Source organism: Pipistrellus hanaki, assembly GCF_964339955.1.
Source record: "Pipistrellus hanaki genome assembly, chromosome: 10".
Lineage (NCBI taxonomy): Eukaryota > Metazoa > Chordata > Mammalia > Chiroptera > Vespertilionidae > Pipistrellus > Pipistrellus hanaki.
The window spans coordinates 14453984-14476145 of record NC_140512.1 but is presented as its reverse complement, the minus strand read 5'-3'; the positions used below and the strand labels follow the sequence as shown (position 1 = coordinate 14476145).

General features: G+C 39.3%; 1 protein-coding gene across 4 annotated transcripts in view; it reads right to left on the bottom strand.

The window, feature by feature from the left end:
* AMPH (amphiphysin) overlaps positions 1-22162 on the bottom strand; it is a 117050-nt gene that overhangs the window by 13768 nt on the left and 81120 nt on the right. Inside the window, exons 12-18 of one of the 4 annotated variants that reach the window (XM_084896415.1) lie at positions 18873-18989; positions 16329-16352; positions 14139-14162; positions 13349-13870; positions 11090-11122; positions 8803-8859; positions 4310-4411 (exon numbers count right to left, since the gene is read on the bottom strand). In XM_084896415.1, the coding sequence (XP_084752541.1) occupies positions 4310-4411; positions 8803-8859; positions 11090-11122; positions 13349-13870; positions 14139-14162; positions 16329-16352; positions 18873-18989 (879 nt within the window). The remainder of the gene's footprint in view (positions 1-4309; positions 4412-8802; positions 8860-11089; positions 11123-13348; positions 13871-14138; positions 14163-16328; positions 16353-18872; positions 18990-22162) is intronic. The other 3 variants (XM_084896416.1, XM_084896417.1, XM_084896418.1) reach the window with 3 other exon arrangements.

Genomic DNA, 22162 nt, shown 5'->3' with positions numbered 1-22162 from the left:
GAATGCAGACTGGTGCAACCACTGTGGAGAACAGTATGGAGTTTCCTCAAAAAACTGAAAATGGAACTCCCATTTGACTCAGTAATCCCACTCCTAGGAATATATCCCAAGAAACTAGAAACACCAATCAGAAAGGATATATGCATCCCTATGTTCATAGCAGCACAATCTACAATAGCTAGAATTTGGAAACAACCTAGGTGCCCGTCAGCAGATGATTGGATCAAAAAACTATGGTACGTCTACACAATGGAATACTATGCTGCCATAAAAAAGAAAGAATTCTCATCATTTGCAGCAACCTGGATAGAATTAGAGAACATCATGCTGAGTGAAATAAACCAGTCAATGAAAGAGAAATACCACATGACCTCACTCATTTATGGATATTAAAGAACATTATAAACTGATGAACCAAAAGACAGATATAAAGACAGTAAAGCAACAAGCAGACTGTCAAATTACAGCCGGGAGGGTAGGGAGATCTGGGGGAGATAAGAGATCAACCGAAGGACTTGTACACATGCATATAAGTACAACCAATGGATACAAAACTCTGGGGAGGGAGGCTATGTATGGGAAGGGGGGACAATGTTAAAATATGTACACAGATAATAATTTAAATAAATAAATAAATTAATTAATTAATTAATTAATTAAAAAAAAACAGGCTGGCAGCTAGACCTCCTCTCTATGAACACTGTATTTAAAGCACTGAAGGCCATAATTTTCCTTCAGTGTGACCGGAGGGTGAGTTCTCCCAGGAAACACCGGCCTCCACTGGCGTTCCTTTCAAAAGAACCTCCTATGACACACTTCATTTGGTACATCTATGCGCTTCATTTCTAATAAGAAACTTTGTGGATATCCCCTCTCCCCCCCCATCCCCCGACCTTCATCTCAATCATCTTTTTCAATCTATTTTCCTGGTATAGCCTGCAGCCCCATCATAAACACACAGCAGCCAGATCCCAGCACAGCTCTGCTGCTGGCGGCAGTGTTGTCATGGCAACATCTGTCAGCATTAACTCCAGACCTTCTTTAAAAATTAAGATCTGCTGCAGAAATGCCACAGGTAGTGAATTTTTGGTTATTCTGGCCTTTAAGGTCATGGAAGAATATCTAATAACAACACGTATTAAAACATTAACCTTTTTACTGGGGACCTATTTGCAAAGTGTGTGGGAGAAGTGTGTAGGAAAAGTGGATGTGCGTTTTGAAGCAAAGTCAAGGCAAACTCAAGAGATGGGGACTGAGCAAGGACTGGTTGTTGAAGTAACCAGTAAGAACCACCTCAACGTGGGAGGGGGGGGTCATTGCTTCTAGAACGTGGAACCCTCTGGAGAAGTAGCAAGTGTTGGTTTTTAAAATGCATCTTGCAGATACACCAGTAACATGTTTTTGTAGAACAAACTAAAGACAATGACAGCTGTTGGAGGAATAAAACAACAAACACAAATGTAATAACTAACCTTTTCTTGAAAGCCCCTGGTTTCTTTGAGAACCACTGTTAAAATTTCCTGTTTGAAATTACATTTGCCTCTTAAAAAAAAAAAAAAAAAAAAAAAAAAAAAAAAAAAAAAAAAAAAAAACAACCACAAACTTCACCTTACATAAAACGAATTCTGTCAAGACTCAAAGTAATAACTGCGTGGTGACATTTCAGCGGCAAAAAGGATGACCTCGAAAGGCCAAGCCAATCCAATCTTGACTAATGACAGCCACAGCCAGCCTCTTAATTAATGCTTGGGACACAGTGGAGATTTTTATGGTTTTATAACCAAACATCACACATCTAGCAATGGAAGAGACCTTCCTTAGAAAAAATAGTTTTTAATGTACTCCTGTTACTGTGGCCAGACAAAGCTGTAAGTCTACATTAGAGAACAAAAATACATTCTATGTGATGTTACTTTCTTAAGCAGAAGAGAGAACATGAGGAAGAATTGACTTCACCCAAGGATGCCGATTTTAAAAACAGGGAAGAGAGTCATTTTTAATGAGCTTAGGAAAATTGAACTGATGTAAGCTGCCCCCTTTTATTAGTTTTCAGTCGATACAAGGATGAAAAAAATAAACATTTTCTCGTTGGAGAGGGTGGCTCACATAGTGAGCTCTGTATGTGCTGTTCTTACAGCATCTCTGAGTCTCAGCAGGTGCCTGAATCCGTCATACGACTTTCCAGTTTGCCTTGTACTTCACAAGGAATCTAAAATGTTTATCTTTCTGAAGTTCACCTATCTATAGGGGATAAGATTTTTGAGAATGAAGAATTCTTCCAAACATCTCTGTACCAAACATTAGGGAAGCTGGTTTTAGTGATGGTTGTACCATAAAGTTTATTAAATATTTTAATTATCACCCATGGTTAAAAAGTTTATAGATCTTTATATAATAGTCAGTATGATATAGTAGGTACTTGGTAGCTACTAACACTATGATTTGGGAAAACAATGAACTTGGATTATGAGAAAACAAAAACTTAGGATGGGTGAGAAATGGAATCATGAAGAATCAACTGTCAAGCTTGTATTTAACACATGGACTTGTCTATTTCACATCTCCAATCTATTGCACAACATCAAATACCCTTGTACAAAATCATGGGCATTATGAACAGTAAGCCTTACATCCAATAGTCTGGGGCATGGAATCAATGTGGTTTAAAAGCACAGGTGAAGATGAAGCTTGGATTGCTATTCAAAATAAAGATTTAATGAGAACTTTTCAAAATTGAAGTAATTTATAAATCAATATCTGAACCTATCCAACATCTCCTTATGTTTCTGGTATCATCCATATGCTTTAATATATATTATTGAGTTCAGAGAGGAAAGGAGAGGGAGAGAGAGATAGAAACATCAGTGATGAGAGAGAACCATTGGTCAGCTGCCTCCTGCACACCCCTTATTGGGGATCGAGCCCACAACCTGGGCATATGCCCTCACTGGGAATCGAACAGTGGCCTTCTGGTTCATAGGTTGATGCTCAAACACTGAACCACACCAACCAGGCTCCATAGAATGTTTAAAATCAATTCTCTTCTTAATTAAACCATAGTAAAAAAAAAAAAAATCCAACTGTGTCTTTCCCTTCCTTTGTTAAGGCTAAGGTGGGTGGACAAAATCCTATTCTGGCACCATGTGAAAATGCACCCTTGGCATTGGGTTACTGAGATCTCTGTGATTCTGAGAGTGACAGTTCAGAAGCAGGGAGTCAGCGCTCCCCAGTCTAAGTCCGGCCAGAGGCACTCCAGGAGGAACTCAGTCTAGCAGAAGGCATTTCTGTTTCTCCTTCAGGACTTGGTCCAGTCTATGTCTTTCAGTGGAAAATAAAATTATGTTTCTTGAGTCATTCTTCATTTGTATTTCCCATCACTATCTTGCCCTATTGTTTATTTTTCTACTAATTAACGAACTGTAGATTTGGTAGATGATGTACTCTTTTTCCCAGCAAAATTACCTAGAACACCAATAGCAAGAAACATCCCTTTCATTTCTCTCATTATTTCACCCAGGCCATGTAATGTTGGGAAACAGGGAGACTGGTTTTCATCTTTGTACAGATTCTGTAAACAGCACCCCGATTAAAAGACTTGGGAAACATTTAACTGCATTTCATAATTAAGCGTTTCACTCTCCATTGGTATTTCGAATTAAAATTTCTTGGTATTAGTCTATGCTTTCACAGGTGTTATACAATCCAATTCCACATGGTGTATCTAGAGCTTGTCCCAGTTTGCGATGAGGTGTGATATATGGTTGCATGGAGCAGAGACAGCACCAGACTTGATTGTGAGCAACTCTGCACACACAGGAATCCTTATAGATTCGTGGATTTTGATCTTTCATTGGCCTTAACCACCCTACACAGCTAATACGGTAAGAAATCAATCTGTAGACACACCAACGAAATTATTATCATTATCATATATATCTGCAGGTTGGTCTCTAATTGAAGGCACATCTCTAGCAGTCGAAGGTAGAGCACTGCATTAATAGTTTTGATTATTTGCAATTTCTACAACCTCCCTACCACGAATGGGAGAGTATCAGAAAGAATCAAGGCACCCTTCCTTTTTAAAGAAGGTAGAAAAGATCAGTTCTCTGGATGTTTTTCTTTTCAAAAATAAAAGAAAGTAGAGTTTCACTGTCAAAGGAACAAAGGTTATTTGAACCCATGGAGACATGTCGGGTATGGAGGTGATTTAGCTCAAATGAAACATGGATGAGAGGGAGAAATGGGATCATGAGATGAGCAGGGCTGTGGCCGGGTTGCTGGCGGAGGGTGGGAGGGAGGTGGTGCTCACCACTGCCCCCTCTGGCTCCTCAGCCTGGGTGTCCTCAGCAGGTGCAGCGGCCAGGGGCTCCTCTGCTTTCGGCTCTGTTGGTGGAGCCTGTTCAGACTCAGCCTTTCAGTTTGTTTTGAGGGTTAGAGGTAAAAGATGTAACACATGAATAGAGAGCAGTACAGAATATTGGACAATTAAGACTTCCTTCATCGTCCCACAGGCAACTAGCTTCACCAAATCGGTGCTGGGAAAAAGCCCTACACTTGGCATCATGGGCCTTTACAGAACTGGAAAATCTAGGAATGGACACTGCCAACCTCTTTTTTTTTTTTTTTTTTTTTTTTTACCATCACCAAGGACTGTCATTTCCCTTGAAGTTAGACTTACCCAAGACTTACCATTTTGGGTATTCATTTTACTTACAACATTTTGGCTACTGACTTTTTATGGCATCTATAAGAGATGCTAGAGTGCTAGAGAGGAGAGAGAGAGAGAGAGAGAGAGAGAGAGAGAGAGAGAGAGAGAGAGAGAGAGAGAGAGAGAGAAAGAGAGAGAGAGAGAGAGAAGGTCTTTGGAGCCACCATTGCCAGCTGGAAGAAGTGAGGAAGAGCTCACAGGGCACACACAATTCTGGGACCTCCCAACCTACCGATAGGCGTTACACCAGAAAATTGAGCAGTCATCCCAACATGTAAATCCAAATGCATTAACTTACACATGATAGTAATCTCCGTGGTATCAATTAGACTTTCTAATTGTGTGGCCAACAGGGAGGTTTTCATCGCTGTTGCATAGACATCTATGCATAGACATCATCCCGATTCCAGCTCCTACAGTCTCTTAGCTCTAGACTGCTTTGGTTTTAAAATTAGCAATATTAAATAATAATGGGCCAATTAAAAACACCACAGCCAATGCATGTTACTATGGCTACTGAAAGTGTTCTCCTTTTCAATTCTGATTAATATAAATAAGCATATTTATTTAGCAGGACTCTTTTTGACTGCATGGGTGGCCAGTTGAGGGCACATTAAGATTTTCTTTTTCCATCAAAACATTTAAACTGTAAGAGTTTTAGAGTGTTTTTTAGAGGACCAAGAAGTCACCATTAGTACTCTGAGTGGAGAAATCAGTAACTCTGTCAGATACTCACCATAAGCAATCAAAGGTCACTTTTAGTTCTATGCCCCCACCTAAGCTCATCAAGACAACTTCCACAGGGAAGTGATGGGGAAGTTATGCTGAGATTAGAGGAAATGAATAATGAATAGCTTAGTGTTAGATAAACAAGCTATTTGTCTTTTGGTCCCCACCACATGCTCTACTTCGATGCATCCCAGATCATAATGTCTTTCTCTTTAAGGACAGAATAAAAGGAAGGATGCATTGGTAGATAAGTGTGCAGAAATGTGATATTTTATGTGTTTTTCAGAGGCATTCTGATACAATTTTTATGAGAGAGTAAAATAAAATTCAACCAATATACACTCAGGAGTTCTTCATGGGAAAAGATTTCTCTCAAAAGAATTATCTTCATAATGGAACAAGTTTGCATAGCAGCAGATACTGTAAGTCAAGATGATTTTCTTTGAGAGCACACTATCCAATGGCCTACACACGAAGGACAGGCAGGGCGACCTGACAAACCACCAAGAGATCCACATGCAGATGGGCTGTGCCCTGGGAGCTGATTCTATGAGATGAATAAGTCTGAAGCCCTTTACGGAGCCAAGAGAAGTTTCAAAAGATGAGTTAAATGCGTACCATGTGCCTTAAAAATAAAAGTTAAGATAGCTTAAAATGAATAAATGATTTACATCAGAGCCTGGGTTTCTTGGAAGTCTGAAGTAGTTTTGATGTTTTGGGTAAGGCAAGGTAAGTAGGGTGAGTTTACTAGTATAAACGAGTCGAATTGCATTTGCTTGCTGAGGTCAAACAATGCAACAGGGGTATATCGTGAAGAGGAAGGAGAACCAAATATGTCTCCACAAGTCACATTTCCCCTATAATGTCACACCAGGTATACAACACAGCATTGCCACTCAACACCTAAATTTCAGGGGAGTAAGTGATTATAACTCACCGAATGATGAGTAAGGGTGAAACAGGATACAACACGATTGTATATAAAATCAGCTACTCAACTTTGGAAACACAAGTTGCCCTTTGATTCCTTCTAAGGTAATGTAAAATTGTAAATATTTTGTCAAGATAGAAAGAAAAACCCAGACAAATTGGGAATGATATCTCAGAAAAAGATCTAAAACAGTCTTCAGAATCGTGCCCATGTTCAACCCCTTTCTCGTAAGGCTGCATCCTGTGACAGACATTGCAAATGGGTTGAATCCTTGCCCTCCCCAGTTAGGAGCACTGGTAATAATTTCCTATCATTTGCTCAATTAGCCATCATCATACATGAGAGGAGAGGATGCTCTTCACATTTATTATGACAGCAGAATGCCACAATGCTTTAATTCAGAGTCTCAGAAATGGAAATATTCTTGTAGAACAAAACCAGTAGTGTAAACTTGGCTCACACCTTCTGATCTCCTCTGTGAGAAGATGGAAGGTGAGTCGATGCAGAGGAAGAGGGATGGACCAAAGAGTGGGCCTAAGAGTCTAGTCACATTCCAATATGTCATTTGTCTTCTAGTCTTACTTCTCCAATCTTGGGAGAACTAATGTGGTGAGAACTGCAAAGAACCAAGGAGGTAATTCTGAGCCCCTGGCAAAGTGGACAGATTCCAAGGGTTGAAACCAACATCTCAAAGAATGTGCTGTGGGGCTGTGCAATGCAGGCTTTGGAAGGGGTGCCGCTGACTACCAACTTCAACCTCCACCTCGCTCGGAACAGTCAATGACCAAATGTTGGGAACCTGTCCTGCTCCTGGGAACATCCTGTCGAATCACATCTCACCAGGAGATGTAGGTTCACTGTGCTTTCCTAGTTCCCCACAGGGAGAGCCAGTGCCTGCAGCACATGCAACGCTGGGCATGACAAGCTGGGTTTCCCAGTGGAAAGAAGGTGCAAGATACCTGCTTCAGAGACTACATGTCAAGAGCAGGGAAAAGGGGCAAGAAGTTCGTTGGTCAGCTGTTGGCAGTAGGAAGATGCTCAGAGAAAATTAAAAACCACTGGATTCTATGACTGGCCTTTTTTTAAATTTAAAAAATAGTTTTATTGATTTCAGAGAGGAAGAGAGAGGGAGAGAGGGATAGAAACATCAATGATGAGACTCATTGATCACCTGCCACCTGCATACCCACTACTGGGAATCAAACCCATAATCCAGGCATGTGCCCTGACTGGGAATTGAATTGTGACCTCCAGGTTCATAGATTGAAGCTCAACAACTGAGCTACACCAGCTGGGGGTATCAAAGTAATAGGTGTAAGTTTATGATGCATTGTCTTTCCTTTATACCAATATTTCCCCATTTTTCTTGACCCATTCACAACTGACAGTGAAAAATCTAGTCTTCCAGTATCAGTATCATCAGCCAGGCTGAGAACCGCCAATAAACCTAAAACTTGAGTCTTTCTGGTGCCATTATTAACACCAATGTAATTTGTATTTTAAACATTTCAATCTTTATTTGAAAGCCACACAGACTACCTTTCATTTGGTTACCTAAAAGGCAGAAGTATGACAATCCTATTAGGGACACATTTGCCTTTGAAAACATATCAAATGAACTGTTATGACAAACTTCTCAGAACAGAATTCCTTACTTAGAAGTATAATAATCTAAAACCAAAAATTCATTCTACTTAAATCCAATTCCAAGCTCCCAATGTAAAAGCCAGGAGCTGGGATAATTATACACGTTTTCCATGGAAGACCAGTGAGCTACAAATAGCCCTATGCACTAATCCTCAAAGATGCAAAATTTCCTGTAGTGTATCAATGAGAAACAAGTGATATAACTCAAGTTTCTTCATTTAACTTTATTACTGAGCTAGAAATGCTCACTGCAACGTCCACCATGTAGGATTTCCTCAAATATCAAGAGTAACTGCTTCCTACTCACTCTCTAGCTAATCTTTTCTGTCACCTTATCTCTTGTCAAAGTAGGAATCACATCTCTACTATGCATTACTTCTACAATTCACAAAAAGATAGGAGATAAGAAATGAGGTAACTTCAGGTTCAAGAAAAAGCAATGATCTATGTGAAACATGAATTCCTGAGTTGATTTCATTTTCAATCCTGTTGCTTAAGTTATATTCACGCGGAAACATCCATATCCTTGATGGATTGATGGCGTCCCACTGAAGCTCATAATTAGGAGACCGGATTTGTGCAATCTCTGTGCCTTTATAAATAGAAGCAGTCACATTCAAAGTCACACTGAGATTTTTCAGAAGCCTTCCTTCCTATTTCCTAGAAAAGAGGGGCTGTAGAAACTACATTCTGAATATTCAAGCTTGAGATGACTTAGATTTATCAACCTTAGAACATTCGGTAGTAGCTATCAACTTCTCCAAAACACAAACCAAAATCAACTTACCAAGTTACAGATTATATTCTGGTCTGTCTGCATTGTGAATAATGAAGTGTCCTGGGGCTGAAAATTAAGGAGAAAATTCAATATTAAAAGCATTAAGGTTCTAGCTAAGTGTTTAAAAAAAAATAACAAAGGTATCATTTAAATTAGTTTTCATCAACTGTGTCAATAAGCACACTATAAAGTTTTTAAAAGTCTCTTTGTACTGGTATTATAGTCAGAAAAACAAAAAGTGAAGAGTAATTTTAATAAATATAAATATAAATTTATATTTATTCTAAACATAAATCTGAGCTAGCAGAAGATGAGGCTATCACGAGAGACATTAAGTAAAGGGCAGTGTCCTCAGGGTGTCTTTGGTCTCCAGCTTGTCCTCTGGACATCTTTACTGACTTAGAATTTAGTGGCTTTGAACCACACATTTAAAATTTTAAATGTTGGAAACGCAATCTTATTATCTTACCTAAGTGTGACTTCTACAGGTTAATGATGAACCATAACTTAAAAACTTCAAGATTTGGGCACTAATAGCATTTATATTTTAATTATAATATTGCCACAGATTGTCCAGATGGCTGTGGCAGAACAATATCAGAGGAAGGGCATGAAGCAGGGGGGAGAGGAGAACTGGGAAGGTAGGAGGATGAAAGTGCTTTTATGTCCTTACCTTTCAGAGAAATGAGTCAATAGATTATGCTTTAGAAATCAAAGAGTAGCATTATAAGAAAGCCATGCATCCATATGGGGAGGAGGAGGGGATGGAGGATGTGAAACCAGAGAATCTGTTCTAAAAAATGTGAAATATTTACCTCTAAGAAACAGGAAATGGAGAGGGAATGTGATGATCAAAAGTTTTTAAATAAAAAAATCTTCTAGCCCAACTTGTATGGCTCAGTGGTTGAGCATCAACCTATGTGACCTGGGAGATCAAAGCTTGATTCCTGGTCAGGGCACATGCCCAGGTTGTGGGCTCAATCCTCAAGGGGCATGTAGGAGGTAGTCAATCAATGATTCTCTCTCATCATTGATGTTTCTCTCTCTCTAAACCTCTCCCTTCCTCTCTAAAATCAATAAAAATATTTTAAAAAGAAAAAAATCCCTCATAAAATTTTCTACTCTTTAAGTTATAACTGATAAAAATAAAAATTTTTAAATGAGAAATGAATAATTCTTATGACTCAAACTTTTAAGAGTTTTATGCAGATGGAAGAGGTACACAATCCTTTCTCTATGTCTGTATCTGTATTTTGGTGTGGGTGTGTGTGAGTGGGTTTTATCTTTTTATAGGTAACATGGGGGAAAGTAATCAAACTTTTGAATCAAGAAATTCTAAAAGTTAAAATTTGAAAATTTTCATGTCTAATATTCTGAGACAAAGTACTGATCACAGACAAGCTTCTGTTTGAAGTTTCCCTTCAAGGTTTCCTGACCTTAATCCATGAGCTCCATGGCCATCTGGTCTGCCTTTTATGTGGGTTACAACTGTGCATCTGTCAGGACATATAGGGTGAATGGGACCGTCCATCTTGTGGCTCCTATCCCATGGATTTGCAAGGAAAATACTGCCTTGGAGAGCCAACCTATGATAGCTGATCTTCCACTTGCTCCTTTCTGGAGAACCACTGAAGAGGGATGGTTCTGTGTACTATGTTTCATATGAATCTTTACAAAAAGGCTCCTAAAATGTATATTTTTCTAAAGACCAATTTAATCAGTTCAAAAGGATCTCATCTCCTCTTTTCAAACAGTTGAATCTAGTGGATCTCTCAGATCAGGACAACTTCTAGTTTCTAGTAGAGGAATCAGTAGAAGGCAGGAGCCCACGGTATGGCTAATCCTATATACTAAAGAGGTAATATGCAAATTGACTATCACTCCAACACAAAAGATGGCTGCCCCCATGTGGTCAAAGATGTCTGACTGTGCATTTAGGCCCAATCTTGAATGGGCAGTCAGACATCTCTTGAAGGATCCCAGATTGGAAAGAGCTGAGGGACACACACCCCACCACCCCCATGCAGGAATTTCATGCACTGGGCCTCTAGTCATTAATAATAGCTAACTACAGTCATGGAAGACTCAATATGTGCTAGGCTATTGGACATATCCCATTTAATGGTCAAAACACCTGTACAATGCTGAGAATACTACTGTTTCCATTACTGAATTTGTAATTAGTGAAATTTTGTGCTGACACAATCATTATGCTATACCAGTGACACTAAGGTCCTTGTTTTAAAAATCTGCATTATTCTCAATGATAGATTTTGCCAGCAAGTTGATTTCTTACCTGGGTGAATCCATTAAATGAACCATCAGAAGCCTAAACAGAAATAGAAATCAGAGAACATTATTTTTCATTAATTTTGTAGAATCAGTGAAGGCCCATTAGATAAGTTGGAAAATAATGACCACCATAATTTTTAAAATAATACAAGAGGTATAAGTGCTTAGGAAATGTAAAAAAGCTGAATGTATTATTTTAAATAGGCTGACCAAAAGAAAAAGAAAAGAAAGGCATTTGTATAATTACTGTTAATGTATGGCTCAGTGCTAAAAAAAACCCACTTGCTTAATAATGAGATTATTCTGGAGAAGAGCCATAAGGGATTAAAAAGCTCTTTTTTTCCAGGCTATTGATAGAATCTAAAAGAAGCATTTTTAGTATTTTTCTAACACATCATTTTGTTAGATTTTTTTTGACACCTAAATTCTACAGTTTTAGTAGGCTTGGATAGAAACATTTCATGTGTACTTATTGAGGTAACCACTTAGAAATAGTAGTTAGTATGATCTACATATTTTTCATAATTGAACAGTAAAAATAAAAAATAAACAGAGTAAATGGATAAACAGATTTTCATTAATTCTAGCATAATCATTCTTTTTTTCTTGTTCTTTCTCTTCTTTTCTTTCTCTTAAAATATATTTTTATGGATTTCAGAGAGGAAGGGAGAGGGAGAGAGAGATAGAAATATCAATGATGAGAGGAATCATTTATTGGCTGCCTCCTGCATGCCCTCTACTGGGGATCGAGCCCACAACCTGAGCCATTGCCCTTGACAGGAATCAAACCCAAGACCATTTCATCTGCAGGATGATGCTCTATTCACTGAGCCAAACCAGCTAGCGCTCTTTCTTTCTTTCTTTGGTCAACCTATTTGTGTTTGGTTTGCACAGATTTCAGGAGGTAAAAGGTACAAGAATGATATTCTGTCAGGGAGATAGGCAGGCCTCAGAGAAGACAGTGATGGACAATGAAGTGGGAGGGAAACATTAGGAAAAATAGAACCTACAGAAGTCTTTGTCTAGTCTATACTACATACTGGGTAAGTACCTCTTCTTTATCAGCCCCAATTTCTTGGTACAACAATCCATATCTCTGATTAGCAATTTCATCTTCAGATAAATCTGAGTTGTTGGTGCCATCATCTTGGGGACTAGCAGAACTCTCGGTGCTAACATTCTGGGAGGTTCCCAGAGACAAAAGTCTAACTTTCTCTTGGCTTTGTTTCCAGCAGCTATCAATGGCTTGTCCCTCACATACATCTGCCTGTAAGTCCACCTCCAACTCTTTCTTGCTCTCAACTACAGTAGTATCAAAATGTCCCCAGCAATTATCTAAGCCTCCCATATCACTGATAAACCAGTGGTTAAAAGAATCAAGACAACTGGCAAATCCACTTGCTTGTCCATCTGGTCTACCAGAGAATTCCAATATATCCATATTATTTATTGCTGAATCCAAAGCCGGCTGCAAGATTTGACCTGGATCTGTTTCCCAAGAGTCTGTTTTCATGATTTGTGGCAAGTTAATGGTATGACTACAGTTCCAAGTTACTGTACTTGCAGACCCCTCTATTAATGAGTCTTCTGCCTTACACAAACACCAGTCTCTTCTGTTTGCATTCATCTCCAGAGCATAATTAAGATCTGTCCTAGACCAAGCTGCCAATTCATGTTTCATTGATAAATAAGCAGCCTGATTTCCATCCCTGTCATCTTGAGGTGCATGTAACACAGGCTCACATTGAATCTCTTCAGCATCTGTACCCCCCTGTGCTGAATGATCTATCATAGCATGGTTAGGAGGACCTACTACATTTTTCTTTATATCTTTTCTAGATAAATCCCATCCCTCAGGGCTGGCATCTTCAATATTAGGCACAGAGTCTGTCTGGAGAGGCAGATTCAAACAATCTATGTGATTGCCAGGCTTGCCTCCAGAGCCTTCTATAATTTCACAATTACTTGTTATTACTTGAATCCTCTCATCTAGTACTTTGTCTCTGTCAGTAAATTCATCTGCCATGTCTTTTTCTGATATGTCAATGTTCTCAAAATACCTTTCATTGGTCTTTACAATTTCCTTACACCTAACTCCTAGATCGTTCCTAGTTTCCTCTTCACTGATTTTTAAGGTCTCCTGGTCCCGTTTTCCTATTGTCTTAAGAAGATCAACTACCCCGCTTCCTGCACTTTCACACGCTTTCTCTTCACATCCCTCTGTACCTTCTAGTGTCTTGATAGCAATAGCTCCAATGTCTACCTTTCCACATGTCTCCACACCTGCCCACATAGAATCTTCTGTCTTCTCTTTCTCTTCCTCTTCTTCTGACTTTTTAAGATCTTCTTGACTTTCTTTGACGAAGCCACCAGTTTCCATGGCTGGCATCTCTGAGTCAGGTAAGTCATAAGGCTGCTCCGTCTCCACACAAGCAACAATGGCACATTCAGCCTCAGGCATGGGCTTTGGGGATAGTTGTTCATCTCCACGTGGAGGGGCTGGCCCTGGGACATGCTCACCCTGTTCGGCTACAGTGTGCCCATCAGCCGAAGGAAACATCCCGATGGGTAATCCCATGTCTTGCTCAGCTTCAGAGAGACATGCAGAGTCTTCCTGAGACACAGCGAAGGTTGTTTTCTGGCTGAATCTCTCTGAACTAGCATGAGGGCCCCAAGAAAATGAGCCTAGGTCAATCTGAGATCTTTGAATTTCTTCGGCCAACCCCCTCTCTGGAGTTTCCTCCATGATCAGGTTACACAAGGAAAGACTTTTTGAAGAGTCAGTCTTTAGAGTACGCAGAACAGCAAAGGAAAAAAAGAACACAAGATGAAACAGATCATGGTAAGAGTTGATGAAAAACACAAAGTTCTTTAGTAGGGTAGCACCAGTTAAACAAAACTAGAGAGTATTACATTAAACAAGTGGCGTAAGGTTAAATCTGTGACTGACAATGCCACAAGAAAAGAAAACAAAGCTCATTTTAGATAATATACCATGTATACAATACATATTCAATTTTTAAAAATCCAGAATTTTCTGGATATTTACCTACCGGCTGGACCAAATCAGTGCTTGTCTGCATGAGTAAAAAAATAAATAATAATACAAGTCGTAAGCCAAGAGAAAAACATTTGCTCATACATTAAAATCCCATGTTCTCCAGAGTCTATGTTTTGCTAATGGCTGTGGTTTTCACTGGTTTGAGATGAAATTTTATAACTTATTTTGTGATAGGAATGAACTCGGTCCCAAAACTGTGAAGATTATACAACTGAAACATACAGAAAGCCTCTGCAATTTTCTAGTATCAACAATGTTTTATAGCTATTGCTCTAGCAGACTCTGAAATACAAAGTTTCACATAAATAAGCATGAGAACAGCAGCAAGCTCTAGCAACCACAAAATTACCCACCACTGTCTGCTCTGACACAATACCAGAATAAAGTCTTCCCCAACCAGCCTGCACTTGGATCTGCCTTTGAGGTGGGTTTTGGATGGAGGATGATCTGATACTAGCTACTCTGACTGCCTGGCAGATTCTCTTCAGATTCCCCCCCATCCTAGGAGCTTTGTCTGGATGCAAAGAAACAACACTGGGGAGCGGAGAGGATCCAGAAATGGCGTGATCATGTCCAGGGAGCTATTATTTCCCAAACTTGTCAGTTCTACCATTTCTAGCAGGTTTGCCCTCTAAAGTAATATTCATCATGGATGATACTTCCCCCCTCACCATATCCTTTTCAGGCATTGGAAGAAAAATATGGTATAGCTCCAACTAAAGATACAAAATACTGGAATAACAAAAAAGTAGCATTTTCCTCTTACTCTCCATGAAAATTAACACCAAGTTGGGACTAGAATTCAAATGTCCCGAATGCCAATCCATGCATCCATTTTTGTGAATATACAAGTCAAACATTTTTTTAGCTCTTGTCTTGAGAGCTTCCCATGATGCTTCAAGGATCCTATGTAGATTATAAACTCTGCTCCTGTGGCAGGGACTGGGATAGCCAGGGTTTTGTTTTTAGGGAAGAAAGTAGCAAAGCCACTTCAAAAGACCACTATCTCATGAAGAGTTAGATCTTCTAAACTTTCCTGTTGCTGTATCACTAAAAAAAAAAAAAAAAAAAAAAGAAAAGAAAAGAAAGAAAGAAAGAAAGAAAACATGAAACTCAAGTTGAGTTCTAAAGACCTAATGACCAGGGCTGTTCTAAGACAGGGCAGACAAAGACTAGTCTGAGCGATGTGAGGCTCTGTATGAGTGTAACCAATCTTCAATTTCATACCACAGAGGCTGCCACCTCAAGCCCTGTTTGCATCTTTTTCTCAACACTGAATTCTGAAAGCACGTATCCTCGTGCTTCTATCTTGTATTGGTATATTCAGACACTGGGCTAAATATTCTACAAACGATATCTCTCTCAATCCTCACATAACACTCTGCAATAGGTGTCATTACCCTTACTTTACAGATGAGAGAAGCTGAGGCTGGAAGTCTTTTAGAAACTGCTCAGAGTCATATTGCTATCAGTAGTAGAGTTTGGACTCAAATCCGGGGTTGTCTGGCTCTAAAGTTCAAATTCTTATTGTTAAGCTTCATTAAAAAGAAAAATGAGGCCCTAGATGATTTGGCTGGGCGGATAGAGCGTCAGCCTGCAGACCAAAGGGTCCAGGGTTTGATTCCAGCCAAGGGCCTGTACTTCAGTTTCAGGCTCCTTCCCAGCCTGGGCCTGGTCAGGGCTCATGCAGGAGGCAACCAATCTATGTGTCTTTCTCACATCAACATTTCTCTCTATCTTTTCCTCTCTCTTCCACTCTCTAAAAATCAATGGGAAAATATCCTCAGGTGAAGAAAAAAAGAAAAAGAAAAAAGGAAAGAAAACTGTTCCCTAAGCAGGGTAGCCAATGCTTTACATTTTCCCATTTATGTTTCTCTTGTGTTCTATAAGCAATAACAAATGTGCATGTCCTTCACTAAAGCACTTCTTCTGGCCACCAATAACCCCAGGAAGAAGCATAAAGGGGAATCTCAAACTCTTGCTCATCCAGGAGTCTGGCACACGGGCACCCTTTCCTCACCATTATTTCTGGTGCTGATAATACCTGGATCCGTCAGGGGACTGCATCATTACTTAGAATGTTTGGGCTTTCTTTCTATTACAGATGAAATAAAATATAACAAGGTTTCTAAATTCCCAGGGACCCAGATACATCAACATGTAGAATGCTTAGTACTCTTACCGTCCATAAGTCCCAGGGCAGTGTCTGAAAGCAAAGAGACAAAAATACTGTTAGTATACAAATCCCAAGCATGTAAAAATTACTGAGATGATAAATGTTCTTGAAATAAAACAATAAGCATTTTGAAGTATTTAATACAGCACCGTTCAACAGGACACTCTTTGGTGGTAACAGTGTTCCCTATCTGTGCTGTCCAATATGGCAGCCACTAGTCATATGTGGCTCCTGTGAACTTCAAATGTGCTAGTGTCACAGAACCATTTTTTTTTTCATTTTACACAATTTTATTTTAATTAAATTTAGACAGCTAGATGTGCTTCGTGCTCCCATATTGGATAGCACAGTTCTACCAACGTGCCTCTTGCTATACAAGTAGGAAACTGTATCTGAAACATGGTGAGTGGGGTTACTGTAATACACACACATATACACACAATTAAATGATGCAAACAAGGTATCTAGATGCCAGTTGATCACATCTTTGAGGAAATGTGCAGATCCTAATTATTGCTAATGCTAGTTCCTCTTTCCCTTACACCAAACTGAAGAGGAGGCATTATGATCAGTTTGATGGTACATGAACCCCAGAAAAGTAGTTCTTCAATAGCTCAAGTAATTGGTAATCATGAAAATAATCCTCAAACATATGGATTCATTATGCTTACTACTGGAATTTTAAATATAAAAATTATTTATTATTCAGCATATGGTTCAAAAAATGGCTTGCCCTGCTCTAGCCAGTTTGGGGTCCCGAGTTCAATACCGGTCAGGACACGTAAAATATCAACCAAAAACCTTATAAGCATGCATATAAGCATAACCCATGGACACAGACAGTAGGGCGGTGAGGGCATGTGCTGAGGAGTGGGAGCGGCCGGGGAGAAGTCAATGGGGGAAAAGGAGACATATGTAATACTTTAAACAATAAAGAATTTAAATTAAAAAAAAAGAGAGCATGCGCCCAGGTTGCAGGCTCTATCCCCAATAGAGGGCATGTAGGAGGCAGCCGGTCAATGATTCTCTCTCATCATTGATGTTTTTATCTCTCTCTCTTTCTGCCTTCCTTCCTGAAATCAATTAAAATATTTTTAAAAATGACTTGCCCTGTGTGTGTGGGAAAGGGGGGGACAGGAGTGGGGAGAAAGACCTCTTTTTCTGATGCCCTCTGTGATTGAGAATTATTGCTAAGTCACAGTCTTTTCTGCTCAAGCCTTTGTAACTAGAATTAATCCATGTTTATGTACTTGTTTTGAATCAGCAAGTTAGAGAGCCTGGCATTGCCAACTTAAGAACGGGACAGTTTCCAGATGGGACCCCAGATGTCTCCTTTAGAATCTGCACTACAGAGCATGGGTTCTGTGGTTCTGACTGAACCCACCCACTTGGTGTGAGCCTGCTCTCTGCACAGCTTGGTTGGTGTCTGGGTTAGTATCTACTCTACACTGACTGAGAGGGAAGTAGCAAACAGCTCCACTGAAAACCACAGGTATTAATTCAGGGACTCCTTTGCATCTAATAAGCATTTTCTGATTATCCAGGTGGTTTATGTTTTCTTGCTTTATATAGCCTCTTAAGAATCACAGCTCCTAACAGCACAAAGCAGACAGCCGCAGTATCTTCTCCAATGGAAGGCAGGAATGTAAAACGTCATGCTTATCAAGCCTCAGGATCATGAAAGGATGTGTTCACTTGTGTGCACACAACAGAGGTCACAAGGTGAGGTGTTCTGCTAGCAGTAAGAACATGGATTTAAAGCATGGGGTCAGGTGATGGGTAATGGAGATCACTTTGAGTGAAGGGGAAAAAAGGCTAACAGAATTGAGCAGCTGTGTTCTTGATGTTACCTCAGCCTAAGACTTCTAGCAAAGGAGGAGAGATGTGATTAGAGCTGGATCATAGTGTGGTGACTCCATGATGGCTGCCGAGAAGCCAGAGCAGTTGTGCAACTTTCCAAGCTGCAGTAATGCTTTTTCTCCAGAATCAAGACTTTAAAGATTTAACCAAGGTCACCTTTTAAAAAAAAAAAATCTGAAAGATTCTTAGTCCTAAATCCACACAAAGTTCCACAACTTATGGATCCATATAATCATGAGTTGATATAAAAAGAGGTATCTCTTGATTCAAACTTGCAGACAGAAATGCTGTGGGATCTCACCCACTAACCATCACAGCATCCACTGCAGAACTACTTTCCCTTCTGCACTAAAGTAATGCACACTGGAGAGTAAGGCAAAGGAAGTCCATGATTTCTGCTGTCTGCCTGCACATCAAGGCCTCTGAGAAGGAAGTATTCTGAATGATTTTCTGATCTTCTTAGCCACCAAGACAGAACCGTCAAAGGTTCTCTGAATAATTACTCTGAGATAGATGACTCCTGGGCAAACTGGAATGCATGGTTATTCCAGCTCTATGGACAGAGAAAGCTAATGGTAGAGGGAGCTTTAAAAATAACTGATATTGATAACTTTTCCATTTTACCCTTTCTTCCAAGCTTATTAAAATTTGTGGAATATCATCTCCAACATCATACAAACCACTGAATACCTGAGACATGGGGGAGTGGGTCGCTCCAGCAGAACCTGCAGAGGCTACGTCAGGCTTGAAAGGATCGAAGTCCAGATCCAACAGACTCTCCTCTTTCTTCACCTCAGGGACTTCATTCTGTTCAAACAAAACGAAAGAAAACATGCACAGCTTGAATCTGATAAGACTTCATCAAACAACCCACACAATCCTCTAATATTCATCAATATTCCAGTGGTAGCTTACCATTTAGGCTGGCTCATCCACTTGCTCCCAGAGTCACTAGCTAAATGTGATGAAAGGGGAAATGACCAACTCTGGCCAAGTAAAACCTGCGATGCCCAGGAACGTGGCTCAGGTTTCAGTTGCTGTCCTTTGCCAGCTCCAAGTTCAACCAACAAAGAGAATGTCTGAGATATGTACCCTACTGCCATAAAGACCTAAGGACTCCTCTTTTCTGCTAGTTCCTACATCTCAGGTCAATAATTACAGATGATCGGATGGATAAAATGGCCCAAGGCATCAACTCATCACAGTAACTCACTGCTATGATGTCCCCTGTGAAGCTAAATTTTAAAAGGAAGAAGGAAGGGATCATTATCTACTGTGACCACATCCCAGGGGTAGCCTGCCCCCAGTGGCTCATCCTCAGCGGTACTCTATCCCTAGAGTTAGTTTTCATGTATCCATTCCTCATCCATAATATTGTTTTTCTGGACTATCAGATTTCATCACAAAATGAGCTCTTAGCCCAATAACATTCTTGGATTAGAGAGATGGTAAGTCAAATAGGACACAGAACTAAAGTCCTACTATGATAATAGCAAAAACTTATAGAAAGAAATATTAACATTTGTTCATTTATTATAGTATCATGATATAGGAAAAACAATGTGGGATTGAAGTTGGCCTAACCCAAGCTCAAGTTACACAGTATGAGGCAGAACTGAAATAAAGTCTCCATAAACTAGACATGGTAAAGAGAATTCAAATTGGTTTTCACACAATTCAAGTTACATGTGTTTGATATTTCATATAAGCTTCAATTTTGACCATCTGTTGTCTAAAAATGGAAATATCACAACAATGGATAAAGTATTATATAAGAACAGCTGTTTAGAGAAAAACTTAAAAGAACAGGAGTTATTTTAATTAATACTGGTCATAAACATAAAATAATTTAACTCAGGAATGTATGGAAAACTTGGGACCATAGCAGATAATATATGTATATTTTTTAGTTTACACTCATTGTAGAAGAAAATCTGCTTAAACATCATGGTGTTGATTTTGAGCTCTTTCTTGAGTTATCTGTTTTCCAGTATGATTACTCCTCACATTTATGCTTTTTTAAATTTCACAAGGATAATGCTCTACTGAGACCCATCCCTCCTTCTTTACGAGTTACAGCCACAAAACTGTCAACTGATTCCCTTGGCCCCTATTCAAAGTCTGCATGAGTTTTGTCACAACTTTTATATCGGTACAAATTACATTTTTAACATTTTGAAAACACATATTACACTTAGAATGTGCTAGACAGGCACTGTGGTAAAAAACTAACTTGTGTTCGTGCACTTTGCTGCAGTCTGATGACAACAACATTATTGCCTTAAAAGAATTACTTTACCCTATTCCCCAATCTGCAATTTACCTGGCTTATCTAATAATTACAAAAAATTGAAGAACAGATAGCATCTTTTTCCCCATTTAAAGATGAGGAGACTGAACTGAAGGAAGTTATATAATGCCCTGGGTCCCCCATCTGCAACGCCGCTGATCAGGACAGCAGTCAGATACCTGTGACTCCCATGCTCTTCCAAGCTGCCCCGGAGATCCAGCCCCACCTCTCTCAAACAGGGATCCTCAAGATCTGCAGAGGAATTCTCAATGCTCTGTAAGTCCTCCATAAGATTGCAGGCTGCACAAATACAGCCAAGTCCCTTAGGAATCTAATGGAGCCCCTTAAGGAGGCTCAAATGGGAATTTAGAGATCATGGGTGGAAAGAGGCATTAGACTGCAATTGCTATGCTGAGCCATTGATTGAGACAAATAAATTTGGATCTGTAGCCCAATTTTATCACTTACTACGGTGTTTCCCCGAAAATAAGACATCCTCCGAAAATAAGACCTACTTACAGGTTTCCTTCTGAGTGAAATATAAGGCATCCCCCCGAAAATAAGGCCCCCCCTAGGCTAAACATGAGAGATTTGGTCCACTGTTTCTGAAAGAAATGGAGTCACAAGAAATTCACCAGGAAATTCAGGAATTGGATTGCTATGACGTTCCAGAAGATGATGACATGATTGTTATTGAATAAATGAGTAAATTCTTGATACTGTAGGATTCAGTTTGTCTGGTGTGTGTTGACAACTACTGTACTACCGTACCGTATATAGGTAATAAATTTCCTTTATTTCCATTTAACAATAAATGTGTACCGTATTCTTCTTTATGGAAAAATAAGACATCCCCTGAAAATAAGATCTAGCGCATCTTTGGGAGCAAAAGTTAATATAAGACACTGTCTTATTTTCGGGGGAACAGGGTAGTTGTCTCTCTCTGAGCCATTAATTCAGCTTCATTGAGCTTCATACATACAATGAAAATAATTTTATCCATTAAGATTACCGTGAGTGATAGAGACAACAAATAGAGTGTACATAAAATATAGGATATACTTAACATGGAAATGGAAGCTAATGTAGTTAATTACTATTAGTAATCATGTATATCTATGTAAAAATGTTATCAAATAGCCATAATACTAGTTTGGCTGTCTTTGAAATGTGTAGCTGATTTTTTCAGGCTCATTGTATATTTGTTTTGTTTTTTCCCCTTCATCTTGAGATTATACCTTAAGACACTCATATCAAAGAGTAATTTGATAGAATTACACGAAGTGCAAAAAGGGGTTGCCTGTTTATGTCTGCCCTGGAGCCATACAGTGTCGCAGAAAGATGACAGATTTGCTCATCTCTGAAACAGGGATAATGACCTGAAGATCACAGGAATGGAATGTATGTGTCCGGAGAAAACCTTCTCAGTACATCTCAGCTTCCTAGCTTTAATACTCTGCTTCTTGGCAGCGGGCATCTCATTTTCTCCTGAGATTTCTGTTTATTTTTGAATCATTTCTCTGTGCATGTCTAAAAACATTATTTTTCTGATCAGATAATCCATTCACTTAGAATATTTAACTTGACATGTAATCTGGTCAATGTACCTAATATCATAAGCACACATGTCCATGTGTATAAGTCCAGCTGCTCTAGGTATAGGACATGTAAAGTCACATTATATTTAAAT